The sequence below is a fragment of the Opisthorchis viverrini genome (assembly GCF_000715545.1).
Source record: "Opisthorchis viverrini unplaced genomic scaffold opera_v5_61, whole genome shotgun sequence".
Taxonomy (NCBI): Eukaryota; Metazoa; Platyhelminthes; class Trematoda; order Opisthorchiida; family Opisthorchiidae; genus Opisthorchis; species Opisthorchis viverrini.
The window spans coordinates 1,851,217-1,873,690 of record NW_008751717.1 but is presented as its reverse complement, the minus strand read 5'-3'; the positions used below and the strand labels follow the sequence as shown (position 1 = coordinate 1,873,690).

Genomic DNA, 22,474 nt, shown 5'->3' with positions numbered 1-22,474 from the left:
ACTGAGTGACTGGGTGGAACGATATGTGTCACCAAACAGACACGGACCGAAAGTTTCTGCGAACCTTTTTTCACAAGACAAAATCATGTCTCGCAATCGCATTGTGAATGCTTTGGCTGCATCCAGGTGACAATATCGGTAAGAATGTTTTTCGCTGCGAGGTTAGCAGCAAACACGAACTAGGCGGTTACAAGTCATTAGATACAAAAGTAAACATCTCATCTCCACGACGATTTTAAAGTAAGCATCCTCAAGGTTCATTGAACAATAGTAAACGGAATTTGCAAAGTGATTCCATAATTTTTGTGGTAATCTTCCCCTTCCATCGGATGCGGAGGCGGAGCTTGACATCAGACCATAAGCTACTTTGGTGCTTCACCAGTAGTATACACCCTCCACAGAAAATTACACACCCTTACACTGGAAGTCTAAGATGTAAGTTGCAGATAATGGGACATTAGTCAATGGAATTACCCACGCTAGCTGTATCAACACTATGTAATATAATTAAGGTATTCACACAGACACTGAGTCTGGTGATGTTCCGGCAAGGGAGGCTCGGACGTATTCACTTATTAGTAGGTTACTGTGTCGTGCGGCAAACATATTTCGCTGAAAAGCTCCAGAAAATAGAATCCACAACTATATTCTGAGTGAGTGGCGGCAATATGGTTTTGAGGTTTAAGTTGCCACCTGATACAAGCGCCCGCATGAGGTGTAAATCGTCGTGTTTTTGAACTGCGGGGCGTATATTTTTCTTTCAAGGTTGTTAGGTGAATTTATTGCTCCATGATGTTACTTAGACAAAGCTGTTACCCACCTAGTTCAAGCGATGACACTGGTTTACTACTGAAATTATTTTGGGGCACATGTGGTGAGGAGCAACAATCAGTGCGAAAAAGCACCTTATTATAGAGGCATGCATAGGAAAGAAGGGTCACCAATACGTTAGCCGACTGTTTACATGAACATCTCGTAGATCTCTCCTCTAAAAAATCCTCTAAGAAGTTTGGTTGCTCATTGGACTGTATCAAAAATACGACCTAGAAAGCCCCGGGAAGAACATAGCAAAGAAACGGCAGGCACTCAATCTGTGATATTGCGTTGATATCGAAGGTTGCTGAACATTTGCGTGCCTTGTACAAGCTTCGGTGTTATTCGACACCCCTGTGCCAAAGACCGCAGCGTTCTGTCCGCTGCATTTCGATATACACAATACTTTGATCCAATCACATTGTTTTGCGGAGAGATCCTAAACAAAATCCAGACATTTCAATTCACCCGAACTATTGTTACTTTCAAATTATGCCGTTCACATTCTCGGTTTAAGAATCCGGTGCAAGCCAGGAAATCATTCCCAGAAAATTTTTTTCAAGAAGAAACACTAGTAACGTATACTCAACAGGTGAGGATGGTATCCAAACACCTTTATCAGCTGCTTGGTTAAATTCAAAATCACGAGTATCTTCTCGTAGTAAGTCACACCGAGCTAGTGCCGCGGTAGTGCCGCATCGTCCAATCCGGACGAATTCGATTAAATCCTCGTACAGCCCCTGCCACGCTTCAAAGGTCGCATCCAACCTGAATACTTAAGTGAAGTTGTCGATGCAGTGTTCCGATTCGTCTGAGAACGATTATAGTGAGCGTTCACTCGAAAGGTTATTCTGTTAGTCTGTACGTTGAGATTTTGTTACATCTGTGGCTATGTCAGACCCAGTAACTTGACCGTGATTGTTTGTGTGTGATGGGACGAACAGCAAATATTTCGTGGCTTGTACAGGGCTATTATTCAGCCAGCCCGAGATGCTGGCTTAGTGCCGCAGTACTTCCGAACGCATACTATACCGCACAGAAAATGGACAGATTGGTGAGAGCGAATGGGCGCGTATAGGAAAACGTCAAACAGCACCATAGGCAAATTGGCCACATGGATAATCAAAACACTTCATGGACTGGCAGCCACCCAACACGTTTTTTGACATCAGTCCTATTCACAGTAAAATGTAAAAGATAATAGTCATAATGGAACTGAGTTGTTTTGAATGGGCAAGTTGCCTTTTGTGGCCAAACTGCAGTTGATCCGTGAATGCATTTTCTTTCCAAGTAGGTTAACCTGACGAATGAATAGACCTTGGTTTTTCTCAGAGCCCCATTTCAAAGGATTCACTCAGTAAATTTGTCTGAGTACATCACTAACCATCAAGGATACGCCATTAATGACTTAGCACGATTGTCTACGCTACCTTGGCACAGCTTGTTGTAAACAGGATATTGGACATTTTCATAAAGGAAACCACTACTACCGAAAACTCTTCGACAACCTTGTGAGTAGTTTCCTTTATGAAAATATACCGTGACAACTGAAACATGCGGCGGCCTGTGTGCAGCACATCCAGTTGAAGAATACCGTGAACGAGAGACTCAGTTGGGTCTTTCGTGAAAACAAAGGTGTAACTAGGTTGGCTATTGCGTACGCTGATAGCCCACCAGGGTGACATCGATATCAGGACAGGCTGAATTGTGTGCACGATGCCGTTGTGCCATCTATATTCACCACCTGTCTTCCAATCTGTTGTTCGATAGGTTCTCATCAAGCACTTTAGAATCACTGTCCACAGAGAGCGAATTCATGCTGAACTATCATGGGCCAATCGAACACTGACACACGAGGTGTCGAACTGAAGCTTGGATGGCATATTTGAACTCGGGTCGTGAGTGCGCACATAGTTTTCTACCGGAGAGTGGTTTCATTTTAGCCATAGATACTCCAGTAGATTGATCATTGTTTACGGGCACAAATAGCGGAGGAAACGAAAGTGGTAGAAGCAAACCATTTAGGCGTTCCGTAGTCGAATAATGCTATCACGATTCCCTATCTAACTGCCTCAGCTCTGCTTACAAAATATATTATCTGCTGCATAGCTGCATATTTTTACAGTTGTGAAGGTGCCTAATCCTACAGGATGAAATCAGAATGAGAACCATTGAAGGTCATGTAACACGAATATGGGGTAACCCGTGGTAATGTGAATGACGGCTATACAAATTGGTTGTCGCTGAGTAATCTCGAGACGGTGGCTAGCCGGACATCATGTCACCTCGAGCATCGGGAATAACGAATGCAAGTTATAAAATTCGGGCATAGATATCATCCTACAACCGAAGGCAACCTATGATTAAAGCCCAAGAGATTCTTGGGGCGCGCAGTGTTGATTTTCAGCAAGGCAGAACAGTGCTTATAAACTTTTCAGAATAGACTAAACTGAAGCACACGGTGCTATCACATTAGAAACTTCAGCATTAACTTCAAAAATCCACAAACTGAAAGTAACGTGCTCGTGGAGGACACACTTCACTAGTCTCATTAGCCTTCTGTTTAGAAGTCCTTGTTTCGGGACCCAGTCCACTCCAAGTCGCGAAACACGAAATGCACGGTTGAGGGTTTAGGGCTAGTTCACCCTGCCTTGATGTGATTTATCCACCCCATTTGGGACGAATGATATGGTGTTCACTTACCGGGTTTAAATTCCCGTCGAGGTTTGTATGTTACAAGATCGTGCTGAATAAAGAGAATTAAAAGTTGCGCAGTGTTTCTCGATGTTCCCCCTCACACACACAAAGTGAAATTTTCTTGCAGAACTTTATCCATGATCACTCTTTGTACACCTGTTTGATCCATTCAATGGTTCGTTAGGAGCAATATGCACCGAATTTACGGTGTTCTCCATGGAGCGCCAATTATTTGTGGAACTATATGATCAACATTATTTGAGCAATTCAGAATCTATTGTGAAAATCTGTACCAAGTTGCACTACGTTTCGCTGTTTGAATGACTTGCCGGTTGTATATAAGTCGCGAACTACCACAGCTCAGTAATCGGACAATTCTGTGGGGGTATACTGGGTTTTCTGTTGGACAATGTAGGTCACTTGATCATCTATTAAAATACAAATGAGGCAAGTATAGTAAGAATGTGGCATCCGAAGCTTAAAACTGAGGAATTAATATTATACCATGCGTATTGCGGATTCGTGTGTAGGTTGGGACTCGCGCTGGCTGACCTTGCGAACCGACAGACTAGCTCTGAATCCACAAAAGACAGTTTCCATGGCATTCTACGTGTTACTTCACAACAGTTTAAAAGCTCAGACAATTTTGTTTGCTAGTAACGTGAACATTTAGTTAGGTAGTTTTAGCTTTGATGAAGTTCATTTTGGTGTTGTCTTAGGTTAGACGCGAGACCTATGGAAATCGGAGAGCACCTGCTGAATGTGTGTGTCGATCAAAGACTGTTTCTTCGAAGTACCAGTTCTGGAATGGCCGAAAACTCTCGTCTATGCGATGCTTACCGATAAAACAGCCTGGAAATGTAACAGACCACATCACCATCAGTTAAGAGTGGCATGGGTCGATCGCTGCCTTCCGCGTGGATTCCGGTTATACGCTCTTCAGGTCTACGCAAAACGCTCACGCGTCGTTTAGCTTTGAAAAGTTCTCGAGCAGAGAACTCAAACAAGTCTATCAGAACTGGCTCATTTAACGCCTGCCTGCTGTTTGAATATCCGATGTGAACGATCATCGGGGACAAATATTCAAAGCCCCTTAAATATGCTTGCGAAAAGTGGTGTCTAGCAAAGACACCGAATTTCTCCATTTTTCTTCAAGTTGGTCACCAGTAAAATAATGACATGAACGTTGAAGTGCCATAAGAATTCCAATATTCGCATTGCTCTGGTGAGAGCCACGGAATACATCGTCCTTATCTTTTAGGACGAAGGCCAAGCACGGGAACGCTTGGATAAACGCGCTCTTCACTTGCGATTTGCAGTGGAAGTTATCGTGAATTTCACATACCTCAGTAGTTCCATCACCTCAGCTTTGTCTGGTGAAGTGAGTGCACAAATCTCAAGGGCCCGGATCACTTTTGCTAATTTGCGCCACTGGCGGTAATAAAAATGCATATAACTGGGTCTCAAGGGCTGCAGTAAATGCTTTATTGCTTTATGTCTGCAAAAACGCAATCTGTGGAGGAATGATGTGAGGCACCTTCAGGTTTTTGACACCCGATCTCCCGGAGGTAATGCTGATGTTGGTGGCCCTAGCGATTTTGTAATAATGTAATCAGAAAACGGTTATTTTGTTATGTAGCGGATAGTTGAGTCAAAAATAATATCCAGCGGCCTCAACAACGTTGACCTAGTCATGTGTTATGAATGCCAAAGCATATTTCAATTGAATAAGTTTTCTTCTTGGTGCCTTCTTGAGGATAACTAAAACTGCGGAGTGGAGAACTTATGACCTCACAAAGGGGTGTGAAAGAGGTTGCATAGAGTTTGGGTGTTTTTGAGGCTGCTCACCTCTCAAGGTGTAGACCCTATGACCCCTGTACTTAATTAGAGACACTGCAAGAAACGGTGGCTGGTTGATGTCAGTGGCGTTTGTGCCGTCAGTTTTCTTCCAGACTGTCTGGTTGAACACTTGGAAGCGTATGCGTCTCCAGATATTTGATTTAGGCTACCCACAAAATCGTGTCTCATTCAATGGTTTCTCTCTTTTCAAGTCAAATATAATAAAGTAAACTTTGTGGTTGAACTCCAATAAAACACCAGAAACAGCAGTGATTCTGCTACCTCTCATGGTGGTGAGGAGGAGCAATGGATAACATTTAAATTACCTCGTCAGTACCGGTCATTGAAGGTATACAAGACTATGACGATGGCTGGGATGACTGGCAGACTTGTGAGTTTTATATACCTGTATTATTTTCTATTGAATTTAGCCACATCGAATAAGCGCTAAGTCTAAAGATCCCCAGCCTGAATAGATGTCTTTTCCAGTACTGTAGGGCATGCGTTAACCTTTTCATACCTTAAAACTTCTTTTTCGTTTTGAATGTAATGAAAGAGACTTCAGAATACCCTTTCAAGAAGAGATTAATATTTGTATTTAAGGAATATCTCATGCAAAACATTCATTGGGGACATGGAGCCAATGAAAAATAATGTAAAAACAATGAATGCGTAACAATCAGGTTGCCTAATCTCGTTATCGATCCGACGAGACAAGATAAGATAGGCAGAACCAAAACTCAGAGGGACACATTTATCAGCTTCTTTGGTACTTATTCGTACAACTATGGCCTTGTTTACCTTATTCAATAGCCGATTTCAGAATTGTTGGATAGAATTTACTAATGATCGCTCAGGTGGATCAGCCGCTAAACGAACGAACTTTTTGAATACAGTAAATAGGGTTGCAGTACATTCAAACCGAATTTGCTTGATTATTCCGGTAGATACACCCTACATACTGAATAATAATAATAATGGTAACAATAATAATAATGGATGCTGACGGCTTGTTGAATGCTGAATAACTGAGTTCCAGTCATCGGTGGGGATTCACTCACTTTTAGGAAAAAAACGGAACAGTTGACTCACAAAGCACAACTTATAATTTATAATCTGCTATTGGTAAGTATTGAAAACGGATCTTCTTCAATGCAGGGCAATATCCGTGAGTATCTGTGAGTACCTACTGTTTATTGGTTTGATAAGATACATCTGCTTGTCCCCTATAAATGTTTGAGGTTCCCGACTGAATGTTACCATCTTCCCTTCGCGTCTATTGATTATCCCGAAATTTTTATCTGAATTTCTACCCATCAGGCAATTTATCTGAGTGGGAACTGAACCTGCTTTCTTACTGGGGAGAGTGAACGTACAAATTCATTTTCATAAATATTTGACATGTCGGCACATAGGCCCTCAGTTATGTATGGTAGGGTGAAGTTGTTTCAGTCCAAGTGTTTTCCTTCCACTTTGACTGATTTAGCTGATGTTTACTGCCATAGAATGCAGCAGCTGTCCTAATTTTGTCTTCTAGCAACTCATTTGTTAATTTGAGTTTATCAAAAACACATTTTTATGGTCAGTTAAAGTCGTGTTCTTCTTGTTGGTACAGAATACAGCAGCTGTCCTGATTTTGTCTTCCAGCAACTCATTTGTTAATTTGGGTTTATCAAAAACACATTTTTATGATCAGTTAAAGTCGTGTTCTTCTTGTTGGTACGACAGATCACCTTGTCCACCCAATTTGCGTTTGGTGAACTAGGCCTAATTCAGGCCATTCTGTCCTGAAGTTGCCAGGCAGAGCCGCTGTATACTTCGCATAGTATGGTAACTTCATTTCAGTTTACATCATGCTGTTTCGAAGTGAACGCCATCTGTTTAATTACCGGCTTATAAACTGGTCGAATACTTCCACTTTTATTCTGCACAAGGCTTTCTGATGCAGACTTATCCGTGGCCCCTTTCGAAATCTTCATCTTGTCCATAATCACTCCAGAATAATCGATATTTACGTACTGCTAGAGTGGCCACTGCCCTCAACCAACTGCCTTTAAGATATCGTATGGAATAATCGATATGCAGACTTTTAACTCATGCTTTTCGTGCCTTTCGTACCTCACTAAAAACCGCTGCCTTCAGACTTTTGCATGTTTTTATCATTTCCTACCATTATATAGCTTGGCCATCGTTAACGGACAGAACCGCCAGCAAGCCAGTTCTCCGCGTAGATTTGCTCATCTAGGTGGCGTGATGAATCGAGCGGCAGCTGATCCAAACAGCCTCGAGCGCACACGGCTATACGCGGCAATTAAGGCAATCCAACCTAACTCTGAACGCCGAATGCAGGCGATTCAGGTGAGTACGGAACACTCATTCGTGATAGACTTTTTCGGCAATCATGCTTAAACGAGCAAGTTTTAGAGCACACAATGTTTTGTTTATCTCTTAACGAGCACAAACATACTGCTTACCGTCGAGGGTATGCCTGTAGCGAAGTCAGCAAACAACACACCCTCAGATTGGACATCCGAGGATGATTGGTTAGTTTTAGTCGTGGAATCTGACGCACTTAACGATTTTAGAACGCGTGAATTACAGCCCACAGCAGGCGAAGTTTTTTGGTATTCTACTTGATTTTCTAGGTTAGAAGTAAATGGTTGGAAAATGAGCTAATGTATGGACCGGTACTAAATCCTACGATTATCTGGATAGCTATCAATTATCCAGGGTTGCTCGCCACCTGGATTTTTGTAAACAGATGGGTTACCGGTTTATGAAGCTGTCGATTCATAGATAGTTGATGTAACATGTAGGACTTTTGGTCGTGTTTCTCGGAACAGTGTTTCTTTTGTTGTAGTTCCATACTACTAACTTTGTGACCGAAGAAAACCAATTGTTGTGTACTCACGCTTCTTTTGGTGTCACAATCCTGATGGTGGGTTACCCATGAATTACGTACGAATAAATATGCTTGTCAGGTTCACTGATATAAAGCTAACTTGGAAACGCCTGGCAAAGAATCGAAAGACTCAATGATTACATCCCCTTTTCGCGGCGTTGCAGCAGACAGTGAATATATTGTAAGAGTTGTAAGTACTAAATCATGTGGTGTGTTAATAGGATCAGGCTTTGTCTACAAGAAAAATATGACTCATAAGATTATTGAAAACCGTTGGACATTCCACAGTCAGTTTTGCTCTACTGGGACTCACCGGGCAGGCGCAATCCAGGAGTGTGTTCTGCTCGAATCCAAACTAGATACAGTCCGCAAAATACGCTGATCTGTACAATAAGTTCTCTCTGATGGAAGACTCATTTGCGGCTAGCCATTTGATGTTCTGTTTTAAACGGTTTGTTCCAACAAGCTGAGAGTAAACTCTGTCATCATCCACTGTGCACAACTGATCACGGACTCCTTAGCGATGAGAAATGTAAGTCCACCAATAAGTGGGAAATTGCAGGAAAAAGCTTTAAATCAAGATGTAGTGATGCGCTTTGGATATGAGGCAACTCCAGAGGTTAGTAAAGTAGCTTTTCTGTGGGAGTGCTAGCTCATGAACGTTCCCAAAGGTACACAGACTTGAATGACTAAAGGCCAACATTTTTGGCACTATCCAAAGAAGATGTGAAATCGCAATCAAAAAGGATATCTGCTTTTTGTTTCTTTTCACCAGCGACAGATGTGGCTTTTCTCACTGTATAGCTACTTACGCATACAGCTTTCTCTGACCCTATCAAACTATCCTTCACAAGGTATTTTGATGCCCGAGGCTGCATGCGTGGAGAAGGTCCAAGATCAAGGGAGTAGAATACAAGGGTTGAACAAAATGGTGATGACTTACGCATGGACACCCTTTTCTTTAAAACACGATCTGCAAACTATTGTCGGTACGATCGTCGCCATTAGAGAACGCATCATTATGTAGAGCGCCATTCTCATTCAGTAAAAACTCAATTGGCGGTTTTTCTGAGCACTAGTTTACTGATCGGTTCTGATTTCCAAACGTCGGTCAGCTGTGGATTTTAATCTTATGGAACTCACTGATTTTTGACAGTGAAGTAAAATGACGAGCTTACAATACAATACAACATGGTTAACTCATTTCTAGGGTCTGTGATTTTCTACGTTGTTTCAATTTACATTCACAGCAAAGCAGTTCAGTCCACTCCCGATGCACGGGTATCACACGTGCTCATCTTCACCCCTTTCCCGGCCATTTCATCGTTCGAAGCATTATCCACAATGAAACTTGCACTAAATGGTTTTTAACTAGAAAATCTGTAATAGTTACGTTAGCGCGCGGTAAATGCTGACGTGATGATTGATAAAGATCTTGTTGCCGCCAACAGTTCCAAGTTTCCGAGTTGCTGCACCCACAATATTCTGGCTCATGTAGTTGTTTTGCGGCCAAAAAACGAGGCACAATGATAGGTAATTATGTTCTAGTTAGATCGGTTATCAAGACGCCAGCAGTCCTGGCTACACGTTGGTCAGTGGACAGACATCCATTCCTTGATCATACGTAAATGGTTGCGGCATGCGTTACGCGTTGTGTTTTAATGGTAGAAAACAATTTTATAAAACCTATACTTATTCACTACATTGAGGTTGAAGTTTCAGGCAGAAACCTTGATTGAGTATGCAATGCATACTGTCGTTAAAGTTCCTCGGCTCTCCACCTCACATGGGTGCCAACTAAACCTTACATTCTCGCACTGGTCACTTGTATAGCAGTAAGTTACAAACAGGAGGAAAATCGCAGTGAATGATGTCGATGGTCACAATGGTGAGATAATCGCAGCGGTGATGTAATGAAGGGATAATGACAATGACAATGTTTCACTTAGCTCTCAAGGTCACGCCACTATTCATTAGACAGAAAACAAAGAACTAGTGTTAAATGGGGCTAGCGAAATAAAAATCATTATCTAGAGCTAGTAAGGAATGGATGGGCACAGCGGTCACTCCATATAAAGCAGGAACATCGGGTGTTATTCGAAGACTGTTGAACTTAGCCAACACTCGAGTAGTTTTTCAGAAGGGAAAAACGCTACGCTCAGTTTTGGTGCAATTGAAAGATCCCCTACCGTAGGGACTGTGTGTATAAAATTAACTGCAACGATTGCGCTAAGGTTTATATAGGACAAACTGCCAGGGAATCGCACACCAGAATTGGTTAGCATAAAAGAAGAATTACCAAACAAACAAACGCTGGTCAAAGACTCAGCGATGGCGGTACATGCCTTAGACACGGGACAGAATAGATCTGGAGAATGTAGAAGTTCACGCCACAGCGGCTGATAGCCCAGGAGGTGGAAATTACTACACATCACAGCGTGAATAGAACCGAGGGTGCGGAGCTAGCGAGCGTATGGAAAGCGGTCTTAGATAAGCCGAGTTGACACGTGACGGCGTGGTTGTCAATCTACTTAGGATCATTAGAGAAACCGGGAGGTTGGGGTGGAAACCCCAACCGACCAAAGGTCACAGTACCCCTCTTACACAACTTTCTTTGCACTAGCTCACCCACACAGACTGACAGAAGGTTCAAACGAAGTTCAAGAGGAATCATCAAATGAACCGAACCAGAAGAACTAGACCCTAGGATGGACCCAAACACATGTAGGTTTCCCCACCGACCCAACACTTGTTCAACCATTCTAACACACTAAAATCCCTCGGCCGACACCCAACTGAGATTTAGCTTGACTTAGCTGATTGGTTCGCCTTTCGCCTTAAATCTCGACTAACCTCAGAACCTAGTCACATGGCCTGACAAAGCTTTTGTGTAAAAAGCGAAACGTTGCCCAGCAATAAATCTACCGATTGTCACCAAACTTTTTCTAAAACCATCATATATTTTCCCACTGGACATCGAAGCGCACAACTACTTTTCCAACAACACAGAATCATTAATCTGATTTCAACCACTGCGTTTTCGGTCTTTCGGTGCCACTGTCGTTTGAAATTTCAATAAACAAAACTGTACACCGTGCATATGCTAGCTCCACGATATTTAGTGCTGATAGGGAAGGACTGATAGTTTTTGAAATCTTTCTGTTTGACATTTTGTCAGTGGTCACACGTGATCACACCGACACGTATAATGATGCGGGCGGGAAGCGTTTGCCTTAACGTGTTTTTTTCCAGTTGACGTCATATATTCAGCTTATTTTCGCTTGTTGGGATTGGTAGAAGTAATTTGAGATAAACACGATAAGCGCGTATCCAAATTCCATATACTCTTATCAAAAGTATTTATCAGCCGATAGACAACATGTGGAATTCTTTGACTATATAACAGGTGAAAACGAAGGAGAATTTTAAAAAAATGCCATCTTACGTATAATTCCTGCAAGGTTTGAAAAACACTAGGATTTATGCGGAGACAAAAGTGCGTCAAGCATAAAGCTGTCATTCTTGAGCAACCGATTTAGAAAATCTTATGAAATGGCACCATATTTTGACGTCAATTTAAATGGTACGCGTATTTACTTTCACAGTGAGTACGTGTTCGAAACTGCCATAGTGATCTGGGCCCAAAAAGTGGTCCTGAAAGTATCATATAACATGAAACCAAGTACCACTGAACTTAGGCGGCTAAACTACATCGTGCTTGATATTATATAAATTTTTTTAAAAAAAGAATGGTTAAAGTTTGTCTTCCCTTAATGCAATTTTGTCTTTCTTCTGACAAGGGGGGGTGCAGCTCCGTGTTGCTTAGTGAACTCACGCGGTGCTAAGGACAGTGGGACTGGTTGAGTGAACAGGAATCACCATCGATTCATTGACGTGACATACTAAGTTCTATCATTGCATTAGTTTGAACGAGAATGTAATTGTTTCACACTGAGTTCACTGCCAATGCTGCTGGAATAGAATATTGACGACTAATAATTGAGTACAGATGGGTAAGCCCTATTAAACACTCTAGGAAGCGTGAAGGCATTACCACCAGCTCTCTTGTGAAACTTGTCCGGAGAAATCAGTTATTGGAAGTTTACCATTACTCGGTTTGGACCCGAGAGGATAAAAACCACAAATGAAATATAGACACGGTTTTTCAGCCACCAGCCAGTCCAACTGATAGCTCATAGCTGTCAAATCAACTGAGAGGGACTGGACTAATGAGCCTCAGTAAATATGAAAAATGTTCTGGTGGAATGGGCAACCCATAAGCTTTACCCCAGGCCCAAACTTATGGCTACCTAGTGCCGGCCATCATTCACCTTAGTCTATACAACGATGCTCCAATATCATTACTATTACCGTTGTGCGCCTAACACTACGTAACATCTGGGATCTCGGGGTGGGTCTCTTGCAGTGAATTAAGGTGAATAAAACCAGTGGTAGGCAATAAAATGGAACCTGGTGCAAAATTGTATCATACGATACTATACAAACATATACTACTCCGCTAATTTTCATTATTTCATCATTTATTCAGAAGATCTTTACAAGGGTGTTAGACTCTCAATTATACAAACGTGTGATACTGGCGTAAGGAGGAAAGCTTTTCACCGCAAAGTAGTTTATTGGCAAACACCAACTAAACAGTTATAAACTTCTGGACATGAAAGTATATATCTCATATGCTCGTAATTTTTAGAAACTGAACATTCTTACGCATCTTATTGAACTTTCGTGCTTATCCATTGACGATCGTAAACAAACGCTGCAAAGCAGTCCCACAAGTTCCGTGATACATCTAACGTTCCATTAGACGCTCGGCTGATCTTGGAGAAAACCACAGACTACTCGCATGCCTCATCAGTAGTGTCCATCATCACCCTGGTACTGGAGGAATTTAATGTTGTGTTGTCTACCTCCAGCCATCGTAAGAAAGTGAAGAACAGCCTTGGAATGCATGCTGTTCCTTTATGTCCCTTCTCTGCTAAAAAAAGGGCTAACAAACCAGAGGCAGGTTGAGAACCAGCGACTTGGCTCTCATTTATCAAACTAGCCATCAGCAACCAAGAATAAAGTTTCATAAGACAACTGATCATCACATATTTAGAAGGCAAAAAACGACCAGAACAACTCAGTGGATAGTACATACATTCTTCTATCAAGGAAAAACACAAGCAGAGGGGGAAGTAGCTCAGCAACTTGGGCACAGAATGTAGAAGTTGCCATTGCAGAAGTTAACTCAGCTTAGTGGTTTATGTAAGGGTTTTCGGATGGGACCACTTACCTCTGAAGAAAACGCTAAAAATACGTGTTCACCCGCGGGATGAATTTGAGACCATTCTCTTTGTCTTTATTCATCCATCGGAATGAAATTCATCACGAGGAATGTAATCGCGGTTACCACTTTTCGTCATCTTCCGGTCATTATGTGTAGTCAGAATAGATTGCGCCTAGAATTTAGCTCCCTATTATGCCATTCTGTGACGAAATAATGCGCATCATTTTTGAAACTCATTATTATTCCAGTAATCTTTGTGGAATTAAAACGGGCAACTTTCGTGCTAATTGGTTTTACACTTCAAAATGCAGCTCTACCTTTCGATATACTAACAAACAACCCTAAAAAGCAGGCTCCTTCATTTTGCTCTCACAAGGCTGTTTGATGAACCGTGGGGATGGGGGTAGTTTGTAAAGAAACCACAGAGCTCCCATTATTCTCATGGAGCACTTAAGGGCGTTGTTTGTGATTTTCCTTCGGCGGAGAAGCCAACTTGAATTAGCCAACTTGAATATGTAAGTGGAAAGAACTTATCGCACTCGGATGCAACTTATACCCTGGCGAGCACTGTACTGTATGAAATTCCGGAGTGCTGTAGACTATTTTGGGGTTCGATACATGCATTATTACCCCGTTACCAATACGATTTTCGTAGATGAGTTGATTATAGACTTTGTGTGTTTGCTATAGCCATCGATGTCTCCTTCGTGATTGCAATCCTCCGCGATAGTTTACTTTTGGTTGCGCGTTGATAACACCTCATCCAGTATGTCCCTTAATTAGCGAATTCCACTGATGCTCTGATTTATATCAGTTTACCTGTCTATCTGGTCCAGGTTCTCACTTTGCAGAACGCTGTTGATCGGCTACCAGGTAGCGCTTGTAAGCGAGCTGGTCTAAAATCCCGGAGTGTTGAACAAACAGTAATCCCACCCCTCAAAATCTGGACTCTGAGGTGACTACAATTTTGAAACCTGCATTCAGAGTTTTTTCAATGCCGAGATGAAAAAATATTTCGTCCATTGCCTTGTGAAACTACTGGGGCATTCATTTCCACCGTTCATCATGGTCAGCACCAACCGATGTGTGTAAGATACACGAAGATAGTCCTGAATGAAATACCAAAGTCTTTAAGCTTCTTTGAAGCTTCAGGAGAAACAGTGTGTTTTATGATGTCGGACAAAGTAAGATGGTCGCTCAGTTATAATACTCTTTCAGTGCCACCCAAAGGAAACACGAGGGCTGCGTTGCTGCCAGATTGTCCAAGCCAAGGGAAGTCGGCAGGTAGAGGTCTGGCTCGAGCCTTCCGGTCAGTAAATTTGTGCTCTAATAACTGAGCCATCTCGCCCCAGATATGGGAGGTAGACTACATTTAAACTCGTTAAAACACGCATTTCTCATGAAGACAGTGATTGTTTATCTGGTCTATACATTATTTTGATGACCAGGTGATGACAGCCTCAGATGTTCGAGAAATAATATATGCGCATATATTTCCTAAGCTAACATGACAGATCGTCTGGTAAAACTTTTAAAATGATACTTTAGGATGGTGGTACAATTAAAAAAGGATAGATGACATAATGGAAATTTTGGGATAACAATTCATCAAAAATGCCTCTACATCACAGTCGGATGCACCCACTTTGTCAAAAAGTGAAGCTTTTTCGCTTGGTTAAGTTCGTTTCATGATACAGACATGCGTAGTTCCGTTATCGACATTTTCAAAATGATATACGGTTTATAAATATGAGTGAAAGGCTCTATTTTATCCCTCAAACCAGGGTTCCGGCTCAAAATCCATCGCGCTGAAAAGTATTTATGGTTGGATCGACATGGTTGAATGCAACGCGATTGTTCTTTTTCTCAAAAAAAAGCTGTAAATATTGCGCTGTTGGTCTACCGCCCCATTCAAGGGCAGTATCATACCTGGAGGCTCAGCCGAATCGATCACTGCGTTTTGTTATCATTGAGCCAGAATTCAGTAAATTAAACGGAACAAAGGCCTTACTATCTCGCGAACCGTCAGTTTAGTCTAATGAAGGACTCCCTTGCCCATAATTGTAGACAGCAATAAGAAATCTTTCAGTAGATAAGCAGAAGGCAAAATACCATTTTTCCAGATGTATCCACATGTGTTAATAAAAAAAGCTTGCAGCTATGATAGACCGATGTAAATATTTAAAGCTGAAAGAATTATCTCCTCGTTCCCCCCACTACGTCGTAATATGGTTCGACCAACTTTCTTTGTCGAACCCGTCACATGATGAATATGGAATGTCTGGTAAATTACAGGAGTTTTCAGTTTCATTGGGAATAAACATGCAATTCCAAGCTGATTGAACATCCTATGGTGGTTAGTGGATCACTTCTTTGCAGTAATAAAATAAAGGGGGTAAATGGGGGTGGCCTGACGGTAAAATGGTGTCGGACTGATACGTGTGCTCAGAATCTCCCACCCAGGCTCACCGTTTCAAAAGTATTCATAAAGGTCAAGGACTGGTCTCTCTCATGCTCACACGAAATTCAGTGGAGAAGAATCACAAGTTTTTCTATGTGGAATCGACTTCAGATTCCTGAAGGATGAGGTTCCAATGTTATTTCTAGTGGGTCAGGTCGTTCTGTCATCCTATATCCTGAATGAACGATGACCACGTGACCTTTAGGCTTGACCTCCACTGCTCTCCTTCTCTGGTCGGTGCTAATGTAACCACTGTCCTTGATCATTCTGGGTTCCAGTTTCTGACCTTTGTTGATCCGACCCCAGGGAGTTTCTTGTTTCTTGGTTCGTCAAGCCGATAGTCGACTCTGTGTGTATTCCAGTCGAACTATCTGTCCTTTGCACTTAGTGATGGATGAATCTGATCCAGCTCACTGCATGGGTAGATCGAATCAATAATGGTGTACCATGTCTCCGGAAATTCCCTTCCACGTCTCGTGTCTCTGTATGACAAAAAATGTGCAAAACAATTCAGCGCACAACTACCGACCTATCGCTACGCCCAACTACGCTCCCTAACAACGCATTGACGATGTCACCTTCATTAATGTTGAAATATTTGCAATCAGATTGCTTAGATCAGCGAACAAACCTACGACTAGAGAACGCTCAGTTATGAAATATAGTTTCGATGAAGCGTGTCCGATATTGATAGTGTGAGTCCACTGAGGTGATCAGAGGACGTGGCACATTTGCCTACACAAAAATCACATATAGCCCTTCGAGCCGGAGATTGGGGTTAGTCTGCAAGATACGCTAGATAACCACACCGGAGGACAACAAGGTTTGTTAATGCTATCCTACCTATAAGGGATAGGCAGAGAACAGTTTAATTAGTTTTAACCCTTCACCAATCATGTGCTAGCAAACTCAAGGATCTCGTGTGTTTGGTGGAGTCCTCGGGCAGATGGCGTTCATGAATGCGGTCAACATACTAATTGTTAGGCGTGTTATCAGCCGTATTATTGGAGGCAGACATAAGCATTGAATTTACTCCTTGGGCAAGGTGTGTGATAAAGCACTTCAACAGTTCTCGGGCTCTTGCTGCAGCTGAGACTATTGGAAGTAACTTGTGAAGCCATCAAGTGAAACCACTCAGAAGCAGTCTCGCACAGCCTATGCATCACGAAGAGTGGCTACACCTAGCAAATAGAATGCGTTCGCTAATTTTTGGCCTTCGTGGCTAGAATTACGCAACAGCAGTAATGTTCTATATGTCAGATTAAGTGTGATCGTCACTGTACTCACGAAAACCGGTGGTCTTTCGCACCGAATACATGAAGAAACAGAAGGTCGAGCGATGGTGGAGGATAATGAATTAGTGGACACTCACCAGTGCTGTGACGGACGGAAATCGGGAGACAAGCAATTACGTGAACATGTGGGTGGACATGGGTGAGGGTGGATTGCGGTACAGAGCATGATGGCGAGAAGGTTATCCAATGAATGTCGTGGTCCGTAAGCGTTACAAGTCAACCCCACCCTGTGATTGGTCCTACGGACATATACGGCATGAGAGATGGCCGCACTGGTTGTGACTGTACGAAACGTAGTGCTAGGGGTGCCGAAAGAATCCCTGTCACAGAAACCGAAAATATGTTCGTATGCATACGAATTTCAGCCACCATTTGCCTCGTTCATGTAATACGGTTCGCCACATAGACGATATGCAGCGAGTTCTCTGAAAATTACAGTTTTGCCAGTCGCGAGCTCTATTTATTTTAAATTTGTGACCTCTTCAAATTGGGAGTTCACTGAACCAGTTTGGTTAAATGACTATCCAGACACTGGAATATTGCCGACGACCGACCTGATTGAATTGGATTGACTGCGATCCCGTAGTACCTAAAAAATTGAGTTGGAGGGCGCCACGAGACAGGAGTATGCCAATATCAGTATAAATGTCGTCCTCATCCTCGGAAAAAGCACAGCAAGATTATCCATTAAGGCTACGAGACGATGTGATCGCGATATATCAGTGTCTCTGTGGGTAAATCCCTTATTTTGTGAATACTGTAACTATGTATTATTGCAGCACACAAGAGTGGATAGATTTTCAGTAGCTGTACTATTAATTACAAGTCACATGAATACAAACTGGGAAAATCACGTAGCCCCAGGTCACTATAACACTACTTCTAATGTTTCATTCATCCAACCCATCATTTTCCTTCCAGGTATGACCGAGTACATACTTTGACAAAGCCTTGAGGCATATCACCGAGTACCTGTGCAGGCTTTACCAGTAGGCGGAGCTTCTTGTTATAAGCCAGATATGAGTTTGGAGAAACTTCATAAAACTTTCTAATTGAGAGAGATAACGACCTTAGGTTGTTTGCAATGTTGAGTAAAAAGGTAACAGCTGAAGATTAGATAAAGAGATATTGATCAAGGTAGGAAATATCCGGATATTTCCTGTAAGTTTTCGTAAGAAAAATGATAAACATGCATACAGAAGAACCATGTCTCAAGGTTTTCTTCTTTGGTAGTTAGCTGTTAATAACCCGACTTGCCAATTAGCAGAGCAACAGATCCTTTGTTTGTCCATGAAGGGATGGAAAGTTCCGTAGGTGTGATTCTTATTGAAACCTATTAGTGCACAGGTGGTGGTAGCCATAATACAAATCAGAAGGTGTATGCACTAATAAAAGTTTTTAGTATTTCTGCGACACGTATAAAATAAATACAACGTGAAATGGGAGCAAGTCAAAAAGGGAACTTATCATATATGAGAGTCCCTTGGTGGAAGTCCGGACGGCGGGAACGTGTTTTTCTCGCAGTTAGACTGCTACACCTACTCCATGGTTGTCCGTGGACTTGTGGAGAGGTTGACGTCCTGTTCCCTACGCGCGCGCGAGTCTGTGTCTTGACTGGGTTCGGTTTGCGCAGAGCAACAGATCCCTTTGTTTGTCATGAAGGGATGGAAAGTTCCGTAGGTGTGATTCTTATTGAGACCCTCACCTTGCTTAGCTGAAATGGACGACCGCGGATTCCACTAAAAGAGATAAGGGCCTCGATGCAGAGCTATTCAACTGAACAGTGACAGACTATTGGACAGGGAAGCAAAACTCTCCGATGCATCTTGTTTATAAAAAATAAGTACCCGCCTTCATTTCGAACGCGTCTTCCTGAAATTTCCTGGATACTCATTGACTATCACTCAAATGTAGACGGATGCTACGAAGACTTTCCACAAATTATGTAATAAATCTCACTTTTCAAAAGACGCGGAGCGGATTTACGAGAAAACCACATACTACTCGCACGCCTCGTCAGTAGTATCCACCGTCACACCAGTAGTCTATCCTTTTTTCAATCCTTAGTGGTAGCGTTTTCGGAAGTCATGAATGAGTTTACAACTAAGTCGCTCCTAGTGATCCTACATAACGGGTTCCAGAGATTCGTAAATCATGGCGTTGCAATGAAGTTAACATTTTCGAATCGGTCTAGTGAGATCACCTTGTAGTCAAAGTGGTCAGTTGCCATTTTGAACACATTACTCATTTTCCATCCGAGTGAAATTTAGAATAATCAACTTCCAGTACATCTGAATGTCACATTGATAGCGAAAGTGCTTGACTTCAGACAAATTGCGTTATTGATAAACTTTGTCCCATCATGCACTGACCGACCAAAATAGAAAAATGCTCTGACAATAAGTTAACTAAACTTAAGTTAATCGACTAATAATGACCGAAATTTACTTTTGCACCATACTCAGTTGCCAGAAACAGGAGATGTTGTTCCGTGAAATGGGGTCCGTTGTTTTCTGCGAAACAGAAGAGTACAGCGCTTGACAGTTCATTACTGGTGGTCGAAATCAGATGACTGTAGCTGTTTTTCACAGCATACGTTGCTTACAATTTCACAAACTACCTACTGTGTAACAAAATCATTATTTAATTCAACCACGATTTGTCCACGTTCAGCGCCAAGAAACTTTGTCCAAACAAAGGAAACGTGTCCTCGCTCTTGAAGGCAATAGAGAGATGTGTACAGCCATTGAGGTCCTTCCAACGGTAGTCAAAACTCCGTTTCTACCCGACAATTCACGACAAGTTGGAAGTAGTGGCAAGCAATTGCCCTCAAGTAAAACGGGAACGCTTGAAGCGAAAGCTAAACCAACCGAAAATTATGCCATCCTGCCGGTTCCCCGATCAGTGGCTGCTTTGATAAAGGAAGAAAAGAGAGCTCCATTGGCAGTCTATTCTGACGATTCCCTAAGTTCGAATACAACGGTCAGCAGTACAGTGGACAACGCTAATCTCGAGAACATAAAAACTGCGAAGGCTAACACCAGCTTTAATCCAGGCAACGTTATATGCATGATCGATGATACAAGTGACAGTACCTTGGAAAATCAACCTTTACCAGTTCCAGCTGGTATCCTCAAAGCTTCTGTTCAAGCCATCTCAGGAACCACAACCTCACTGAAACCAATCAACCGACCTTCGGTAAAAGGTAGCCGAGGCGTTATGTTTAGCACGACTGTAACCGTCGATGATGGTTCTGAAGTGGTCCGTCTCAACTGTACACTGGATGAATCAGAACTGGGAAAGAACAAGGTTCCACCGACAGAAAAACAAACTTCCAGTACGAATAAGTTGGTTTCAGCAGCCGATAAATTCTTGCGCACAAAATCTCCATACGACCGGATACTTGGTTCAACGAAATTCTCCAGCAGGCAGTCAAATACTCGCGTTCCAGGGTTCTCTGCATCCTCAGATCCACGGAGTAAAATGACATCTTCAGAAGAGCCTTTAAATGAAAAACCAAGTACCAATGAAATTAGCACTCCTGAAGAAAACGACCTCGAACCGACCGAAGAGGTTGCCGGTATTCCTGCTCCACCACCGCGACGAAGTAGTCAGATAACAAGCAGCTCGGGAGAGGCAGCTGGCTACCTGTGTGCACCAGCTTCTGTCGGTCAAGCAAAGAGGACGAGTGATGATAATGAAACTCCGGTGAGTGCTGACAATTTCGAATATAATATTTAAGGAACGCTGTCAGTTTAGGAGTTTGGTGACAATGAAGCTGTCGTCTTTGTATAAAGTGTATCTATCTGACATACAGTCTCCACAGTGATATCTGCTGCCACCGACATTCAGAACTGTGATCACTTCTTAGCTCGAAAATATGTGGGACATAGATAGTTTGAACGTGGGGGCAAATGGGAGAGAAAATGGTACACAAATATACGTAATGCACTACTAATGATGCAAATAATTAAAAGACCAGAACACTCGACACAGCTCGACCGCTGAGCTAAAGTTTCAACTGACTGAATGCCTTTTTCCGTATCTATTGTGCAAGTCAAGTAGTAAGCGTCATAGACTCAACGAACCCGCGTGAAAAGGGAGCAGTTTACACTACTATTATCCGTTTGAATCGGTACAAGCTTTGCTGACCTCATGAGAGTAAACAACACTCAATACATTTGAGAGACATTCGTTGTCTGACAATGGATTAAAAATTTACAAAAAAAGTGGAACAAATCCGGTTTCTTTTCAGAATTACTAGCTTCTGGGACAATGGTAGATAACGAGTTGCTGACAGACTCATTTGAAGTAATCTATAAAGGGAGCTGCATGCTGTTCTGTCCAGCTTATGGGCCACAACTTTTGAAGGGAAGTAGTGAGGCAAGCCAGAAATTTTACCGAAACCATCTGGCATTTGAGAGACCACGGATGGATCGATTGGCTCACTACCTGTTCCTTCCATTCATGAAGTCGTTTCTAAAAAAATGAGCTGGTATGCGTCTAGATCATACACGAGGGGACAATAGGGGGAAATATCTTCGGCACAGAAAAGTGTGTATAGGTTAACGGAGTGGAAGCGGAGAATATGATAGAAAAAGCTTTGACTTACCGATCATTGGAATGTTTCATGTCCGTACATTCTAGCGGAATAAATCGAGTGTCATGACGGGTACGTTTGCTGTCAGGTTCTGGTTCAATCAGCAATACCTACTACAATGATAAATCACACATAGAGTTGAAAACCTACTGGATAAGGCACACAAGCAATCCCAGCAGCAAGGATTTTGTCACTTTTCAGCTGAACTGGTTAACTAATTTCTGCGTTTATCATGTGGCGGATATTTTGTTCGGTAGGGTTCGCAAGTATGCCGGATTAGTCGTAACAATTATGCGTCTAACTGGTGTGCTGTACAAATATGCTACTTCAGTGCTGTCCAAAAGTTTAAACACCCTGTTGTTGCTGGTGTCCACTGAGGCTGTTGCACTAAGATCCATTCCTTCCGTTTTCTTTCCCATTTTTCTGCAGTGTTTCACGGTCGTGTGGCAATTGTAGTCCGTTGTCCATATTGGTGGTGAATTCTTAGTACTGTAAACTACTGTCCCACTAAGATGGAAAGAAGAGTCTTCTAATTCTCTTAAGTGTGGCCTGTACTTTTGGAATGCCAGTTCAGATC

At 42.3% G+C, this 22,474-nt stretch overlaps 1 protein-coding gene across 1 annotated transcript in view; it reads left to right on the top strand.

Annotated features, from left to right (window-relative positions):
• The window catches only part of T265_13376 (hypothetical protein), a gene marked incomplete at both ends in the record, with an annotated part of 50,653 nt that overhangs the window by 25,262 nt on the left and 2,917 nt on the right, over positions 1 to 22,474 (top strand). Inside the window, 2 exons of the mRNA XM_009168610.1 lie at positions 7,530 to 7,707; positions 19,971 to 21,005. Coding sequence (XP_009166874.1) covers positions 7,530 to 7,707; positions 19,971 to 21,005 — 1,213 coding nt within the window. The remainder of the gene's footprint in view (positions 1 to 7,529; positions 7,708 to 19,970; positions 21,006 to 22,474) is intronic.